Source organism: Tamandua tetradactyla, chromosome 8 (assembly GCF_023851605.1).
Source record: "Tamandua tetradactyla isolate mTamTet1 chromosome 8, mTamTet1.pri, whole genome shotgun sequence".
Taxonomy (NCBI): domain Eukaryota; kingdom Metazoa; phylum Chordata; class Mammalia; order Pilosa; family Myrmecophagidae; genus Tamandua; species Tamandua tetradactyla.
This window is the reverse complement of record NC_135334.1, coordinates 2,044,089-2,061,628: the sequence shown is the minus strand read 5'-3', so window position 1 is coordinate 2,061,628 and position 17,540 is coordinate 2,044,089. Positions and strand designations below refer to the sequence as shown.

The following is a 17,540-nucleotide window of genomic DNA, read 5'->3' as shown; positions in this document are numbered from 1 at the left end:
TGGAAGACTAAATATAGTTAAGATGTCAATCCTACCTAAATTGGTTTACAGATTCAATGCAATACCAATCAAAATCCCAACAACTTATTTTTCAGAAATAGAAAAACCAATAAGCAAATTTATCTGGAAGGGCAGGGTGCCCCGAATTGCTAAAAACATTTTGAGGAAAAAAACAAAACTGGAGGTCTCGCGCTGCCTGACTTTAAGGCATATTATGAAGCCACAGTGGTCAAAACAGCATGGTATTGGCATAAAGATAGATATATCGACCAATGGAATCGAATAGAGTGCTCAGATATAGACCCTCTCATCTATGGACATTTGATCTTTGATAAGGCAGTCAAGCCAACTCATCTGGGACAGAACAGTCTCTTCAATAAATGGTGCCTAGAGAACTGGATATCCATATGCAAAAGAATGAAAGAAGACCCGTATCTCACACCCTATACAAAAGTTAACTCAAAATGGATCAAAGATCTAAACATTAGGTCTAAGACCATAAAACAGTTAGAGGAAAATGTAAGGAGATATCTTATGAAACTTACAATTGGAGGCGGTTTATGGACCTTAAACCTAAAGCAAGAGCACTGAAGAAGGAAATAAATAAATGGGAGCTCCTCAAAATTAAACACTTTTGTGCATCAAAGAACTTCATCAAGAAAGCAGAAAGACAGCCTACACAATGGGAAACAATATTTGGAAATGACATATCAGATAAAGGTCTAGTATCCAGAATTTATAAAGAGCTTGTCCAACTCAACAACAAAAAGACAGCCAACCCAATTACAAAATGGGAAAAAGACTTGAATAGACACCTCTCAGAGGCGGAAATACAAATGGCCAAAAGGCACATGAAGAGATGCTCAATGTCCCTGGCCATTAGAGAAATGCAAATCAAAACCACAATGAGATATCATCTCACACCCACCAGAATGGCCATTATCAACAAAACAAAAAATGACAAGTGCTGGAGAGGATGCGGAGAAAGAGGCACACTTATCCACTGTTGGTGGGAATGTCAAATGGTGCAACCACTGTGGAAGGCAGTTTGGCGGTTCCTCAAAAAGCTGAATATAGAATTGCCATACGACCCAGCAATACCATTGCTGGGTATCTACTCAAAGGACTTAAGGGCAAAGACACAAATGGGCATTTGCACACCAATGTTTATAGCAGCGTTATTTACAATTGCAAAGAGATGGAAACAGCCAAAATGTCCATCAACAGATGAGTAGCTAAACAAACTGTGGTATATACATACGATGGAATATTATGCAGCTTTAAGACAGAATAAACTTATGAAGCATGTAATAACATGGATGGACCTAGAGAACATTATGCTGAGTGAGTCTAGCCAAAAACTAAAGGACAAATACTGTATGGTCCCACTGATGTGAACTGACATTCGAGAATAAACTTGGAATATGTCATTGGTAACAGAGTCCAGCAGGAGTTAGAAACAGGGTAAGATAATGGGTGATTGGAGCTGAAGGGATACAGACTGTGCAACAGGACTAGATACAAAAACTCAAAAATGGACAGCACAATAATACCTAATTGTAAAGTAATCATGTTAAAATACTGAATGAAGCTGCATCTGAGCTATAGGGTTTTTTTTTTGTCTGTCTGTTTGTTTGTTCGTCTTTTTTTTTTACTATTATATTTTTTTCTCTATATTAACATTCTATATCTTTTTCTGTTGTTTTGCTAGTTCTTCTAAATCGATGCAAATGTTCTAAGAAATGATGATCATGCATCTAATGTGATGATATTAAGAATTACTGATTGCATATGTAGAATGGAATGATTTCTAAATGTTGGGTTAATTTCTTTTTTTTTTCCTTTAATTAATAAAAAAACAGCATTGTACTGGTATAAGAACAGATATAAGACCAATGAAATCGAATTGAGAGCTCAGAAATCAACCTGCACATTTATGTCCAACAGATTTTTGACAAGGAGCAAAGACCACTCAATTGGGAAGGAATAGTCTCTTCAACAAATGGTGCTGGGAAAACTGGATCTCCAGTTGTGAAAGAATGAGGAGGACTTCATACCATATACAAAAATCAACTGAAAATGGAGCCAAGACTTAAATATAAGAGCCAGAACTATCAAACTTCTAGGGAAAAAACATGGGAAAGATCTTCAGGACCCTATGTTAGGTAATGATTTCTAAGATTTACACTAAAAACACAAGCAACAAAAGCAAAACAGATAAATGGGACCTCATCAAAATAAACAACTTTTGTGCCTCAAAGGACTTTATCATGAAAACAAGAAGAAAACATACACAATAGGAGAAAATATTTGGAAACCACATACCTGATAAAGTTTTAATATTCAGAATATATAAAACAATCCTTCAACTCAACAACAAAAGCACAAACAACCCAATTAAAAATGGACCAAAGAGCTAAATAGACATTTCTCCAAAGAAGATATATATATGACCAAAAAGTACATAAAGAGATGTGCCACATCATTAGGCATTAGGGAAACGCAACTCAAAACCATAATGAGATATCATTGCATACCACAAGAATGGTTGCTATTAAAAAAAATTACAAGTATTGGAGGGGATGCAGAAAATTAGAAAAACTCATTCATTGTTGGTGGGAATGCAAAATGGTACAGCCCCTCTGGAAGACAGTCTAGCGGTTCCTCAGAAAACTAAATACAGAATTACCATATGACCCAGCAATCCCACTACTAAGTATATATCCAAAATAATTGAAAGCAGGGACTCAAACAAGTATGTCCTTTTTTTTTTTTCCTACAGTGATATTCACAGCTTGCCAAAAGATGGAAGCAACCTAAGTGTCCACCAACCAATGAATGGATAAACAAATATGGCATATACACACAATGGAGTATTATTCAGTATAAGGAGGAATGAAGTTCTGATACATGCAACAGCATGGATGAACCTTGAAGACATCGTGTTCAGTGAAATAAGCCAGACACAAAAAGACTAACATTGTACGATCCCACTGATATGAAATAGAATAAACAAACGTATAGAGTCAGAATCTAGAATACAGGTTACCACGGAATGGGATGGGGTAGGGAATAGAGAGTTAAGGCCTAAAATGTACAGGGTTCCTATTTGGGATGATGGAAAAGTGTTGGTAGTGGATGATTGTGATGGTAGCACAGCACTGTGAATGTAATTAACGCGCCTGAATTATATACTTGAATATGGTTAAAAGGGAAAATGCTAGTTTGTATATGTGACATTAGAATAAAATCTTTAAAAATATCCATGGAACTGTAGAATAAAAACAGTGGTCCCTAAGTTAAACCGTGGACTACAGTTAATAGTACAATTATGAAATTGTACAATTGTAACAAATGTGCCAAACCACTGTAAGTTTTAATAATAGGGTGGTATATGAGAATTTTGTATTTTATGCATGACTGTTCTGTAAACCCACAACATTCTAATTAAAAAATAAAACACAGCACTTGGTGCTCTGCATGGCATGTCCAAAGCATACACACAGGGAAAGTCTTGGTAACTAGCAGGGAGTCCAGAACATCCCAGTGGTTCAGTACATTCCATCATAAATTGAATAAAGAAGGGGAAGGGTCTTGGACAAAGAAAACAAAAAAAAACCAAACACCTACCCTGGAGACCACTTCTCCCTCACCTTTTCTGGGTCTTCCCGAGTATGGTCTCCCAGACACAAAGGTCAACCTCCAGAGCGACCCAGGTCCAGCCCAAGGGCCACCATGACCTGAGCACACGTCCACCCTGGCCACCTGCGGGCACTTAGCTGCAGCCTCTATGAAGGGTCCCTGCCCTTACCCAGACGCGTGAAGCATCTACACCCAGCAACATTCATTCAACCTATGCTGTAAATAATAGACAACCATGGAACTCCTTCTTCCCAGGATTCCCTTATGTGGTGTAAGACAGTAAGCGCCACGTGCCCAGACCTCATCTGGGTCTGCTCTCAGTGCTTTCCTGGCCTGTTGATATATGCTCTCATCAACACTACTCAGAGGAACAGAGTGAATGGGGAGCCAAAACGTTAACGGGAAAAGGAAGACCCTTCTGATGGGATCCCAGGAATTCCACTAGAGAAGGGAAAGGCATTTCCTGGTCTAGCAGAGTCTTCCCAGGACTGGGAAATGACATTAGCAGGTATTCATTTTGCCTCTGCAAAGTCTCTGTTTCCCGGTTTCAAGAACCAGATTCCTGCCTTCCCTATAAGGAACGTGACACTACCATACACGGTGTCCTGGGGAGCTGCTCGGATCCCATATTTATGGCTGCAGAGGCCGCAGGGAAGTGGCTGAGGGACACGAGGGAGGGGAGGTGGCAGACAATGGGGCCATGCCTTTCCGAGACCCCTCTCAGCAGCAAAGATCTGGAGCAGGGATGGGTGCGTGGGAGGCCAGGCTTGGACGTCGGAGTGCACCTCCCGGGCCCAGCCCCGTACGCACCGTTGATGGTGAGGTGCACCCAGCTGCCATTGTGGAAGGTGTCATACTGCTGGTCCAGCATGAGGACTTTGCACTCATACCAGCCCTGGTCCTCTGAGCGCACCTGCTCCAGCCGCAGAGATGCTTTGTCATGAAGACTCGCCCGGCCTGGGGGAATAGAGCAGAGAAATGCCTCATGTGATGCTCAGCTGGCCAGCACTCACCACCTCACACCCTGCCAAAAAGACAGGCACTCAATGGCCTTTGGACCATTCCCCGCCTACAGCAGTGAGAAGCAATGGAGATGGTGTTGGCCACTGGGCCTTTCTCCCTCCCCAGCTGGCCCCACCCCAGCCAGAAACTGCAACTGCTTGTGTCTGCCTCTGTTCCATAGAAAACTCATTCTTTTGGAGATCTCTGGGACAAACGAAAGGCATAATGGAGGCAGAGCACAGAAGGGACAAAAAAGAGGAAGAGAAAGTAGGAATGGAAGAGGATAAAGCCATTCAAGTTGAACAATGTCCCACCCCAACTGTGTCCCCACAACCCTTACCCAGCCTCCTGTTTCTTCCTCACTTCCCTATGGCAGGGGGGTCGGAAGGCAGGTTGGAGACCAGGATGGGTCCCTCCCCAATCCTGCTGCCTCCAGGAGCTGGGGACTGTAGGGCCTGAGGAAAAGACTGGCAGTAGAGCAAGGGCCCCTGACCTATCCTTTCATAAGTCTGTCCCCACCCCCAAGGAGGCCATCTTTACCCCACTCATGGCAATGAGAAGTGAGCTTCAGCATGAGTCAAGCAGAACGAGGGGAAGAAGGTTTGCTTCTCTGCCCCCAAACCAGATAGGCACAGGCATCCCAGGGCCCTCACCCCCTGGCCCACCCCCTCAGACTACCCCTCGCCCCACCCAGGATCACAGCCTCCCCTGCCTTCCTCTTCATCTTGGCCCTGGCAATCTGCAGAAAAACCAGACCATCAAAATCAACCAGGGTCAAAAAGAGAGCAAGAGGCAGAGGAGACAGGAAGGGAAGCATTCTAGGGGAAAATGCAAGTCAGATCTCAGAAGCCAAAAGGCAAGATAAAAGCAATGTCCCGCCTGCTTCCTCTCTGCTTTTAAACCCCAGAGCATACCCCGTGGCCCTCTTCCCTGGCAGGTCGGTGTGCTGGGGGGGAGGGTAGGTGGGTGGCATGAGTCACACACAGTGAGGCCAAGGCTGTCAGGAGTAATTGCAGAGTAAGATGCAAACAGGCCAGGAGGAGGCCAGCCAGGGACAGACAGACCGGGTAGGAGTGGGTCGGAGACACGCACTCAACACTTGGGGTTGAAAGGAGGCCCCAACTTGGGAGCCAGGAGGGAGGGAATGGGTGCAGCCAGCCTGAGCAGAATGCAGCTGCTGCAGCCACCCCAGGCAAAGAGGCGGGGCTGCCTGACTCAGCCTCACCCCACGGAGCTGTCCCCATCTGCTGGCCCCCTCCTCTCTGCCAGGGTCTCCCTCCTGGGATGCCTCTTCAGTCTCTGAGTCCTCTCCCTGGGTGTGTTGCTCAGAAGAGCTTCAGGGCTGTTCCCTCTTCTCTCCACTGCTTAATTAAAAACCCACCAGAGTCAAAAGAATGGAAGGAAAGGCTGAGAGAAGCAGAAGTAACAGACCAGAGACAAACAGACAAAGATGGAGGAGGAGCCGGGGTGGCAGCCACTGAGAGCTGGGGAGGCCCAGAGGACCCCAAGAGGGGCTCCCCCATAGAGGCAGTGCTGGGGTGCCCAGATCCCGGTGGGAGGAGGGAGCCCTCCACCACGCCTTCCTTACCTGCATACTCGGGGTCCACATGGGGGGGGTAGTAGCCAAACTTGATGAAGATGGGGATGGGGACCCCAAACTTGAACCACTCCACGACATAGGGCGGGGGCTGTCCTGTGACCGGGTGGATCACGTCGCATCTCAGCACCACCCCCTCGCCGGCCCGCGCAGTCACAAACTCAGGCTCCTCTCGCAGGCCGTGGGCACCTGGCAGGGGGCCAAGACGTTGGGACACAGAAAGAGGGGTGACGGGGTCCTCCCTGCCAGTGCCCATCCAGCCCCAAAGGGCCCCTCCCTGCTCCCCCAGCTCCTCCGTATTTGCCAGACACACCCCATCCCACCGACCTCCTCTCCCCACCTCCACCCCCAGAGAGCACTCCCCCTTCTCCAGCACTCCCTCTGCCCTGGAGGCCTCCAGGCATCCACAATCCTGAGGAGCAGGAAAGGGGGGAAAAGGGGGGCATTCCTATGCAATCCTAAGAGACAGACCCTCCCTCCCCAACTCCAAAGACTGGCCATTGGAATCACGCCCTTGTCCTAGAGACCCCAAGAGTTAGAGGGAGACAGCAGAGCCTAAGAAGCTGCAGGGGTAGCCGTCAGGGGAGAACCTCAGCCTGTCCCACTGCAGCTGACTGGAAACACGAAGCATCCTTCCTGCACGGGGACTGCCTCCTGCCAGGGTTGGAGACTGAGATGAGGGAGCCAGCCATCCTCCCACGCCCCACCCCCAGCTCAGCCTGATGTTAGCAGCACCAAACAAGAGTATTCCAGGAAGAAGCAGGGAATCCCTCACAAGCTCAGCAAAGGCTGCCCATGGCAACCCCCAGGGGAAAGCCCCACAGGCCTGAGTGCCTCTCCAGGCCCCTCCTCCACCCACGCTGTGCCCACTGCCCAGAGGGCAGGGCTAGAGTGGGAGGGGCCGCAGACGCCCCCAACCTCCAAGCCCCTATTCCATCGGACCGTCTGAGAAGCCCCAGACACCACCCTGAGGACAGCAGGATGCTGGGGACAGAGAAGGGGGCGCTGGGCCTCACCCCTGAGAGGACACCCTCAGCAAATGGTTGGATACGGGCACCCACCCAGCTGTAGAGGAGGGGCTGCGGATTAACCCCGCCCGGCTACACCAGCCGCACACCCACTCCTGGACCCTCCTTCTTGCTCTAGGTCCCGGCGCCCAGGCAGGCCGGGGACGTTCGCAAGGGCACCTTGTCCAGCTTCCTTCCCAGTGGAAGAGGCAGCCTGGGGAAGTGCCTCTTCCTCCTGCCTCCCCTAGTCCGGGATCCTGCCTGGGACCCCCAGCCTCCCCGCCTCCTCCCCGCCTCTGGCCCATGTTGGACATCCGGGCTCTCTAGGGCAGCACCTAGGACAGCGGCCACCGTAGCCCTGCACTGCGGCCTGGGGTGCGCGTCAGGGACAGCCCAACCCCTTCCACACAGAGGGCGCCCCAGGGGAGACCTGTTTCTCTGGCCGGGGTGCCTCTGCTCTGATCTCATGTATTTCTGATCCCTGCATGCTCCTCCCTCTCTCCCTCTGTCTTTCCTTCTGTCTCCTCGTCTCCAGCTACCTCTGTGTCTCTGCCTCTCTCCCCTCTCCCCATCTCTAGCTCTCTCCTCCCTCTTTGCCCACTCTCTCTTGCTCTCCGTGCCTCTCCTCCACTCTGTCTGTGCCCCCTACTCTCTCTCTCTCCTCCCTTTCCTTCCCCCTCCTCTTTCCCTCTCTCCCTGCCTCTGTCTCCCTTTCCCTTTGACTCTCCTCATGTCTCTTTTTCACTGTCTCTTTCTCTCCCTCCCCTCTCCCCCCTCTCCCTTTCTCTGCCTTTTCCCCCTCTCCCCCCACTCTTCCTCTCTGTCTCCCTGTCTCTCTCCATGTCTCTGTCTCTGTCACTCTGGCTCCCACTCTATGTGGGCGGTTCTGTCTCCTTGCCTGTCTCTCTCCCTGATTCTGTCAGTCTGTGTGTGGGGGGTGGGGCAATAGGGGTGTATACGGGTCTCTGCCGGCCTGTCTGTCTGCGGACGGACGGGGAAGGGCTCTGCTTTTCTGCATCTGGATGGATACCTGTCTTGGCATGCGTCTCTGTGTGCTTGTGCGTTTCTGGCTTTGCGTCTTTCTCTGTCTGTAGGAACGCTGTGTGTGTGTGCGTGTGTGTGTGTGTGTGTGTGTGTGTGTGTGTGTGTGCATGTACGTGTCCCTGGTTCTCTCTCTCCCTCCCTCTCTCCCTCTCCTTTCCTGCAAGTTATGGGAGGAGGAGGAGGCAAGCCCTTCAAGAGGCTGATTGGCTACCGGTGACATCACTGTTTTCTAGAAAAAGAGCTAAGATCACAGAGTATTTTTGGAGTGGAGCAGAGCAGAGTGTGGCACTCACCTGCCTGAGGCCCCAGCAGGTTTCCCGAGCCCCATCACCACCTTGCTTCAGGCTAAGTTTGAATTCCAGCCCCTGGGGGGAAGCATGGAGAGGGCCCAGGTGCAGCAGCTGCCTCCCTCATAACCCCAAGGGCCACTAGGTAGGGACCAGCCTGCCTCCCAGCATCCTCCCAGGATTCGGGAGCATAAAGGCTGGTGCTGGTCCAGGAGGAAGGGGCAAACCGCAGGCGATGCGAGGGAGCAGGAGAAGCGGTGTATGCTTATACAGCTCTGTGCAAAAGAATGTGTGTGAGTGTGCATGTGTGCATGTCTACAGCACAGACTCAGGAGGAAACGAAGAGAGCAAACAGAGGAACCTGGGGAAAGAGGAGGGCATTGCTCCAAGGTGCCAGGTTACCTGGGGAGCAGAGGCAGCCCCTTCACATGGCTTTCCCCTAGGGCCTGAGGCAGGGGGAAGAGAGCCTGGGGAGAAATAGCCAGGTACTGCTGGGCTGCTGGGGGTGAGGTTCTGACATGGAAACCCAGGCAGCAGGGGCAATGCCAGGAAACAGGCTGGCAAGAAAAGTGGCTGGCCATGACAGGTGACACGCTCAGCAAGCTGGCTGCTCATTTGCACCTCTCTGCCTCATTCACACTGCATGGGCAATGAGTAACATCGTTCACACCTTCCCAGGCACTGGGGATGGGTCTCCACCCCCACCCCAGCCCGCCCCTGCACTGAACCCCGAGCACCCAACCCAGGCCCACTCCCAAGGCATGACCCCTCCTCAACGAAGGAAAAGCAGCTCCAGAGAGGACCAGGGTGAAGCAAGCATCCCGCCGACAAAACGGCAGGAGTTTCCCCACAAAGAGAGGAGGGTGAGAGTCCGTGTCACAGCTCCACTCTCAGTCTGGCCCCTCCAGATTTTCTGAATTCTAAAATATTTATCAGTTTTTCCTCATCTCCTCACCATGCACACACACACACACAATAGCATGTTCTCTCACTCCATCACCCACAAGCACTTCTCCCTAAGCCTGATCCTTTCTGAGCCAAAGTATGTCAAATGAAACACTTTCTACAGAAAAGCTCAACACAAAAAAAAAATCACTTCCCTCCCCGAATAAGCTAAGCAAAGTAAACCTGCTGGCAGTAAAGAGTGGAGAGGGGCTTGATGGAGGACAGAGATAAAGACAAACACAGGCAGAAGCCAAGGCCATACTAAGCAGTTGAAGAGATTCAAGAAGCTAGCTGGAAGGTAAGGGAGGCAGCCACACATGGAGCCAACCTGGTGAGAGGGAGCAAGGTCAGGGGCAGGGAGAAGGGAGGAGAGAAGGGCGTGGAAGGCAGAACCCCGGGACACACAGACTACCCAAACCCCCATTGCCAAGACAGGAAGGCAGAGCCAAGGCTGGATGGGAGCAGGAAGGAAGGAAGGGGAAGGGGAGAGAAAGTAAACAGTGACCTGGGGTGGAGTGAGAGGGGCTACAAGAGGCGAAGGGACCACACACCAGACAGCCGACAGCAGCCAAAGGAAAATCTGCTAAGAAGTACCCTCTGAGCTCCTCCCTCAAAGGGGGAAAGCTGATGTTGGCAGGGGGTGGGGACAGTAAAGAAGACACCTCGAGGGACTATGAATTCCCCTGTCCTTTTTAGAGCAGGCGGGAAATGGTAAATCTGCAGCTTAGGGGAGTGCCTGACCCTCTCTGGAGTTGGTCCACCCTGGAAGGATGAGGCAGGCCCTGGAGTCCGGCTGACTTTTTGGGGAGCCCATGGACTCTGACTCTCCAGCTCCCTGGGCCAGGTGGTACCCAGTGGGTAGCCGAGGGCAGAGCTGCCACAGTGCCCCTATGGGCACAGAACCTCGAGGCACGAGGGATGGGCCAGCAGCACCCCACGTGCCAAACCTGGTGCTCTGCCATGCGGAAGGGTGCCTGGGAATGGGAACCTGTCACTCCAGAGGGGCAGACAAGGAATCCAGGCTGCAGGGCAAACCTAACAAACATTACATGCCTACTGCATACCTGGCTGTATGCAGTACAGGCTTGCTTAGTACCTGACAGAAGGGCCGTTATCTCCGCTTTGTGCATGAGCAAACCAGGAGGCAGAGGAACGTGCCCAGGTAACAGGTGGTGGAGTCAGAGTCCCAGCTCCTCTGTCTCCCCCGGCCTCCATTCTAGGGCATCACCACGCCCCTGCCGGGTGCCACCCAAGGAAAAGCCCCCAACTCAGAAGTCGGCCCTTCCCACCCCATGCTCTGCAAGATTCCAGAGGCCTGCAGCCAAGGAGGGCGGACAAGGTTCATGGGTGGGTCTGGCCCACGAGGCAGCTGCACCGCCTCTGCCTAACCCTGGGGCGCTGGCCCTGGGCAGCGACTCCAGCCTAAGGGTCAGGCTTGGCGGGCTGCGGGCGGGGCAGGGGGTGGGTGAGCAGCAGCCTTCAGCCTCATTAGTGTGAGTCCTCACCGGCCGCCGTCTCCTCCAGGCAACAGACTCCCAAACCTCAGGCCCGCTGGCTAATAATACCAAGCGACAGCCACCGCCACCTCCATCTGCCAGCCTAAAAATAATCCCTGCAGAGTCCAAAAAAGACACAGCCCCCAATAGTCCCCCTATCCCTCCTCCCCAACACGCCAGGAGGCACCAGGAGATCCCAGGAAACCAGCGAACTCAGGGCTCCCCCAAAGTGGGGGAGGCGCCCAGAGGGGTGGCATGAGGTAAGCAGGGGACAAAAACCCCTATCACCCAAAGAAAGCTAAGAACACCCAGGAGGGTATAGGAGATGGTGAAGGACATCAGATCATTCCAAGTCCTCTCAGAAGTCAGGGCATGTAGGGATCACCCTGAAGCCTTGGCCTCCTGGATCTACCCAGCACCAAACCTCAGAGGAGAAAACCTTACCCTTTCTTCCATGTCCTCCCCGTCCGTGCCTCCCCTTCCCTCCTGGTCAGGAGTCAGAGGTCAAGCAGGCCCAGTGTGGCCCCAGCCAGGAACCTTCCCAGGCATGGAGGATGGAAGGCTGATGTGTCGAGTCTCCTTCCTCTTAGGGGTGCCTGTCCTAAGCCCAGCAGACACGGGCAGAGGTGCTCTCGGCAGCCCTGATTTGCTCTCCTTTTAGCTTGTCTTTCCAAGAGTCCTTTCCCCAAGAGCCCCCACAGGAAGGAGTCTATAATTCAGCCTCAGCAGAGAACCCACCCTCCACACCCACCCTACACACCCCAGCGGCACCAGGGTTCACATGTGCGACCTCCGGCAGCCATAGGACCAGTACCTTGGTGTAGGGGGCCGGACAGATACCCTCAGGTAGGGGGAAAATCCGCCTCATCCCAATGAAATGGCAACCCACGTGGGATGCACAACCTTGTCTAGAAAGGGCGTGTGGTAAGGGGGGGCATGGGGGGGGCATGGCAGGGAGTATAGGGGCTGAGAGGATGAGGGCAGGCTGAGAGGGGCTTTCCTGACTCCTCTCCTCTCATCCCCACCCAAACCCTCATGGAGGCCCCAGCCCGGCTCACCAGTCCCCTGCTTCTTCACACAAGAGAGAACAGAAAAGGAGGAAGATTCCAAAGAAAACTAGGTCATCTGCCTCTGGCGGATGGGGCCTGCACCGTGGGCAGTGTCCCCGAGGAGAGGACTGGAGGCGCCCTCAGCAGCCGCCCCACCCGCCCAAGGCCGCCCCCTTCTCCACTTGGGGCACGTGCACAGCCCCCTGCCAGGCATCAGCCTCCCCGTCAGCTGTGTCTTTGCTGGACCCCCACTCAGGCTTTCTCTCCCCGATGCCCTCTGGGGACCTCAAGGGTTCTTCAATCCAGCTCTGGGCTGGAGCCTCTGACTTTGGTAAATTCTGTGTGGCCCCGCCTCAGAGGCAGGAAGAGGACATGGTGGATGGCGGGGGTGGGATAGCAGGCCAAGTTGCAGAGAGGACCCCACCTGGTACCTGCAGACCCCTCTTCAGAGGGGGCCAGACTAACTCCCCCCATTCCATCACAGTCCATGCATGCACACACACATGCACACACATGTTCACAAATATACATACATGTGTGCACACAAACACACGCAAATGCACACTCATGCACACACACCTCTCCAGACAGCTGGAAACTCTCACCAATTAGAGCTCTGTTTACCATTCAAATCCATTCGTCAAACCAGCTGCTTAACCCACCCTAGACAGCAGACAAAGGTTTCCTCTTTCCTGGGACCCTGGGCCCCAGCCAGTGAAGGCCACAGGAGGGGGCTGGGGGTGGGGTAACGGGGGCAGAGAAGACTTTCACAGAGAAGAGAGCCACTGTCATACCCCAGCCTAGCATCCCGGGGGCCGCCTCCCACCTCTATCGTCCATTGGCACAGCTCAGGGGAAGGCTGTGGAGATTGTCCCCATCAGGCCTGACAGTAAGGGGGCTGGGAGTGGGCAGAGGCAGGCCCCGTGCGAAGCAAGGGCATCAGAGGGAGCAGCGGAGAGAGGCTGGCCTTCAGCGTCTCCCCAGCCAAGCAGCATCTGCCCCCAGGGAACCAAATCCCAGCTTTTTGTCTTAGAGCCCTGATAATGAAACTAGCCAGGCTCCAGGACCTGACAACTCCAAGACCAGCACGTGTCGGTCACAGGCCAGCAACTACAAGCTCACCCTCCGCATCACCTGCCCCTGTCCCTCTGCTCTGCCTTTCTGACACAGTGCCTCTCCAGTACACCACCAGCCCCCTGGCCCAGGCACAAGCTGCAGACACACCCCTGCCTCCAGCATGCCCAGGCCTGCACGCGTGCGCGCACGCACGCGCGCGCACACACACACACACACACACACACCCTTTTGCCACTTGCATGAGCCAAGTCCCTCTAAGCTGACAAGCTGCCATGGGATCCTACTAGCTCACTTCAGGTCTAAACCTCCTCCTTCCCATCTTCATAGCCAAAAGGAAGGGGGGTGCCATAGGCAGGCAAAACCGAGAGTAAAAGGCAGTATCCACCTACCAGAAGGACTATGGTCTGCACCCCAGGTTACCTGGGGATACAACAGTCAGATATAATTTAGCCACAGATGGTGGAAGATGGGAAGGGGCAGCCTCCTCTCTCTGAGGCCCAGACTCACCGAGTGTCACCCAGAATCCTCAGAGGAGGGAAGCACTGGAGCTTGCAGAATGCAGATCTGGGGTGCTGACACTCCAATCTCTACTTCTAGATACCCTCCCCGCCAAATCCTGCTCTTCCCACTACCTCCCAACCTCTCCCCATCACCTCAGTCACCTTCAAGGTACATATGATTGTAGTCTAAAGGATGACCCTCTTCCTACCTGCCCCCACCCCCCACAGGTCCTCTGAGTTGTCTTTAACAGGGCCCAGCCCAAAATCCACCCCCTGAAAGGAGTCACCCCCTCCTTCACCTTTGCAGCAGAGTGGCCAGGCTTTCAGCAAACCCCTCTCCTGGGAACCCCAGCCTCAGCCTCAGCGATACCCCCCCCCACCCCAGGAGGTCACCTTTGAAGATACCAGCCCACCGAGACCTCCCAGAGCCTGGTCTGCACAGGAAAACCACCTGGCATTCCCTGTGTGTGCAGAACTGCTGCAAAGGCCCCCTTGCCCTTCCCTCAAAGGCTGTGATGCTAGGAGCTGCTGGTCCCCAGCTCCCAGCATCCTTCCCACACCCTCCAGCTACTGACAAAAGCCCAGTGTGACAGATCATTCAAAAGGTTCTCAAGAAGCCCTGAGGCCTACACACTCTCCTGCATCTTCCTGCATGCAGAGACAAGGGGTTCCCTCTAGACAAGGTCAGCAGGCAAAAGGGGGCTCAACTCTACAAGTCTCTCCTAATAACATGCAGCCCTTGGAACTTCCTCCAAGCCATTCCCAGCTTCCAATGCCCCGAAAGGCTCCAGGGAAGAAACTGAGAAGGGACTCTGGGATTCCAGAGACAATGGAAGAATAACAGTAACAGTAAATAATGTTAACGTTTCTTCAGAACTTATTATCTAACAGGCAGCTATTCACTTCTATACAGCACTAACGTCCATAAGCATTGTTAATCTCATTTTCTATTGGAGCACAGGACATTAGAGGGGTTGAGCACCTTGTCCAAGGTCACAAGGGCCAGCAAGTGGCAGAGCCAGGCTTTGAATCCAGGTGATAAGACCGGAGACCTAGGTCCCTATGTCTCTCACACAAACAGCCATTTCAAGTTCAAAGGACCTCCAAGGTCAGCCCCTGCTTCCAGGCCTGGAGGCATGTAAGGCTTCCCCAGACAGAAGGATCTCTTTGCACCCTGAAAGAAGGCATAACCTTCATGCCTGATAGGCTTTAATGCAGAGAAGTCCTTCCTTCCATCTTGCCACCCTACATACTGCTGCAATGTATACCCATTTTCCTTCATTCTGTGCTTAGACTTGCAAAAAGTTCACTGCCCCCACCCTGACTTCTCTCTGAAGGCTGTTTCAGAGCCTCCCTTCAGTTTCTTTTCTGTGCACATCCTCCTGTGCTTTCAGCGGCAGTCCCACAGCAGGACCATCCAAGCAATGAGGAGAGGAGAGTGAGGGACTGGGAGGGCTGGCAGGAAACCAGGTGGAATTAGCCCTGAGGCTAAAGACAGATTCTCCAGCACAAACCCTACCTCCACACGCCCATCCCCAAGCTGTAAGCTTCGCAATCACCCTGGCTTCTGCTTTCTCACCCGAGAAATGGAGTTTTCAAGTCATCCAGTACAACATCCCACCTAGAAAATTCACCCTTCCCTTCGCCCTCCCTTGGTTCTGTCTCAGACCCCCAAATAGCAGAGAGGAAATATTCCACTCCGGAAACTTTCTCAAATTCCTCTTATCCAACCCGTCCCCTCCCCCTCAGCCCCTCCCCCTCCCCTCCCGCCCCCGACAAGGTGAGAGAGGACCCCGTCAAAGACGCTTCCGGCATGCGCGAGGGCGTGGGTTCGCTGTTGCAGGGTCCCTGCGGACTTGCGCCGGCCCACGGGCCGTTTCTCTCCCACTGCCATCTCCTCCCGGCTCGGTGAACTTGCCCGCAGCCGGGTGCCGTCTGTACGCCGAGAACCGGGAACTCGGCGTCCTGGCGCCCTCCAGGCGCAGCTTCGACTTCCATACAAGGGTCACGAGCCGGGGAACCACCCAGAGGTTTGGGGGGCGCTTTGCCCGCCGCAGAGCAAAAGCCGGCGCGCTCGCATACCCCAACTTCGTCCCCGCACCGCCCCCCGGCCCAGGTCCGAGGGCAGAAGACAGGGAGGGAAACATCCCACCTCAGCTCGGAGATCCGGCAGGACACCCCCAAGGCGCGCGGCCAGCCCTCCTACTGGCGGGGAGGGACTGGGTGGGCGCATGCCGGACCACGGGGCCTTCGGGGGACTTCGGCCGGACCGGAGTCAGTAAGATAGGCTTGGGCGCCTACCAGGGATACAACACCGCCACTGCTCGGGTTCGCCTGGGGACCCCGGACTCATACGTCCCTTTCCTCTTTGGAGCTCCGTGAGCTCCTCACCAAGGCCACCAGGGGCCCTGACACGGGACGGCCCCGGAGGGGCACGGGGAACGCGATCACCACTGGTCCGCCAGGCCTGGGTGCGAGGGGCGCTGCGGATCCAGCGCGGCTCGGAGGGCGCTGCGGGGCGAGGGCGGCCTGCCCAATGCCACCAAGTCCCCCAGGCGCGCTAGGCGGGGCGGCCGCGCCGCAGGGTGCCGGGATGCGGCCCGGGGCGGAGGGTGGACGGCCCGCACGCCCTCGGAGCCCGGTGCCGGTACCTCGGCTCTCTGCCCGCAGAGCCCGCGCGCCCTGCCCGGAGTTGGGGCTCGGCGGGAGGGGAACACTGGGCCAGGGGAGCGGGGCCGGAGGGGCGCTGCACTTCAACTCACCTTGAGCCGCGAGCCCTGCGGCGCCGAGCACACTTGCTACCAAAGTGGCCACATAGCAAATCATAGTAGAGCCGCCCGCCCGCCGAGCGCGTCATCCCATCGCAGAGCTGCTGCAGCCCGCGCCACTCGCAGCGAGCCCGGAGAGTGGGCGCGGCGGGCTGCTCACGGCCTGCGCGCGTCCGCCCGCAGCGCGGCCCGCGCGCCCCCCATGTCCCGCGCCGCCGCCGCCGCAGCTCGCCAGCCAGCCCGGCGCCACGGCCCCGCACACTGCCGGCAGCCCGGCCCCCGAAAGCCTGCTCTGCGCTCGGACCGCCCCCGCCGCGCGCCCATTGGCCGCCGCGCGCCCGGCCCGGGTCCGATTGGCCCACGTGCCTGCCTGTCGTGCAGCGCAGAAGGCGAGCCCCGTTTCAAGGTGCGTTGGAGTGTGGCGGGCGCAGCGCCGCAGAATCATGCGCATTGCCAGCGAAGGCAAGGAGCTGCCCGGCTCCGCGGCTCTGCGCGGCTCTGCTTGCGGTTCGCACTGCGGGGCAAGTTCCGCCCCGGCCACGCTATCTCTCGGGAGTGGCTGCCGGGACCCTTGGCTGCTCCCTTCCCACCGACAGGACTCAGCACCTGGTTTCCCCAGCACCCGGTTTCCATTCTGCGGAAAGCAGTTCCCGGGAGATCAGTGCTGGTTGAGTGGCGGGGAAGCCCGGGAATGGGCAGCCCAAGCGGGCGGGGAACATCCTTTGCTGGAGATCGTTCCAGAGGGATTTCGCGCTCCCTCCCTGCCCCCACTCCCCTCCCCACACACACTCTTCGGCCAGAGCAACCCCCAACCCAAAACGCAATGCTTAGTTAGGCACTATCCATCCTGAAGGCAGGAGGATGACGAGCATGACCTCTGAGAGTCGCAAAGATTTAGAATGAGTCATGAATGGCTCAGCTGCCGGCGGGCCATAGACCCCAAGGAACACACCCACGGACGCACTGCCGCCCCCGGAGCAGGTCATCATTGCTCATCATTACTAAATCTCAACTTTGAGCAATACAAGTTTTTTGTGGGGTATTTTTGTTTTGTTTTGTTTCTTTCACTTTTCCCTAACGCAGGCTGCCTCCTCACGCACTTGTTTCCTCCCCTGGGTACCTTACT

General features: G+C 54.4%; 1 protein-coding gene across 7 annotated transcripts in view; it reads right to left on the bottom strand.

Annotated features, from left to right (window-relative positions):
• Nucleotides 1-6,999, bottom strand: part of IGSF9B (immunoglobulin superfamily member 9B) — a 57,868-nt gene extending 50,869 nt beyond the window's left edge. For all 7 annotated transcript variants that reach the window (XR_013156439.1, XR_013156438.1, XM_077112397.1 and 4 more), the window contains exons 1-2: nt 6,233-6,999; nt 4,453-4,599 (exon numbers count right to left, since the gene is read on the bottom strand). Coding sequence is in view for 5 of the 7 variants with exons in the window: in XM_077112397.1 (XP_076968512.1) it covers nt 4,453-4,599; nt 6,233-6,497 (412 nt within the window). In the remaining 2 variants the exon portion in view is untranslated. The remainder of the gene's footprint in view (nt 1-4,452; nt 4,600-6,232) is intronic.
• Between the last annotated feature and the right edge of the window lie 10,541 nt (nt 7,000-17,540).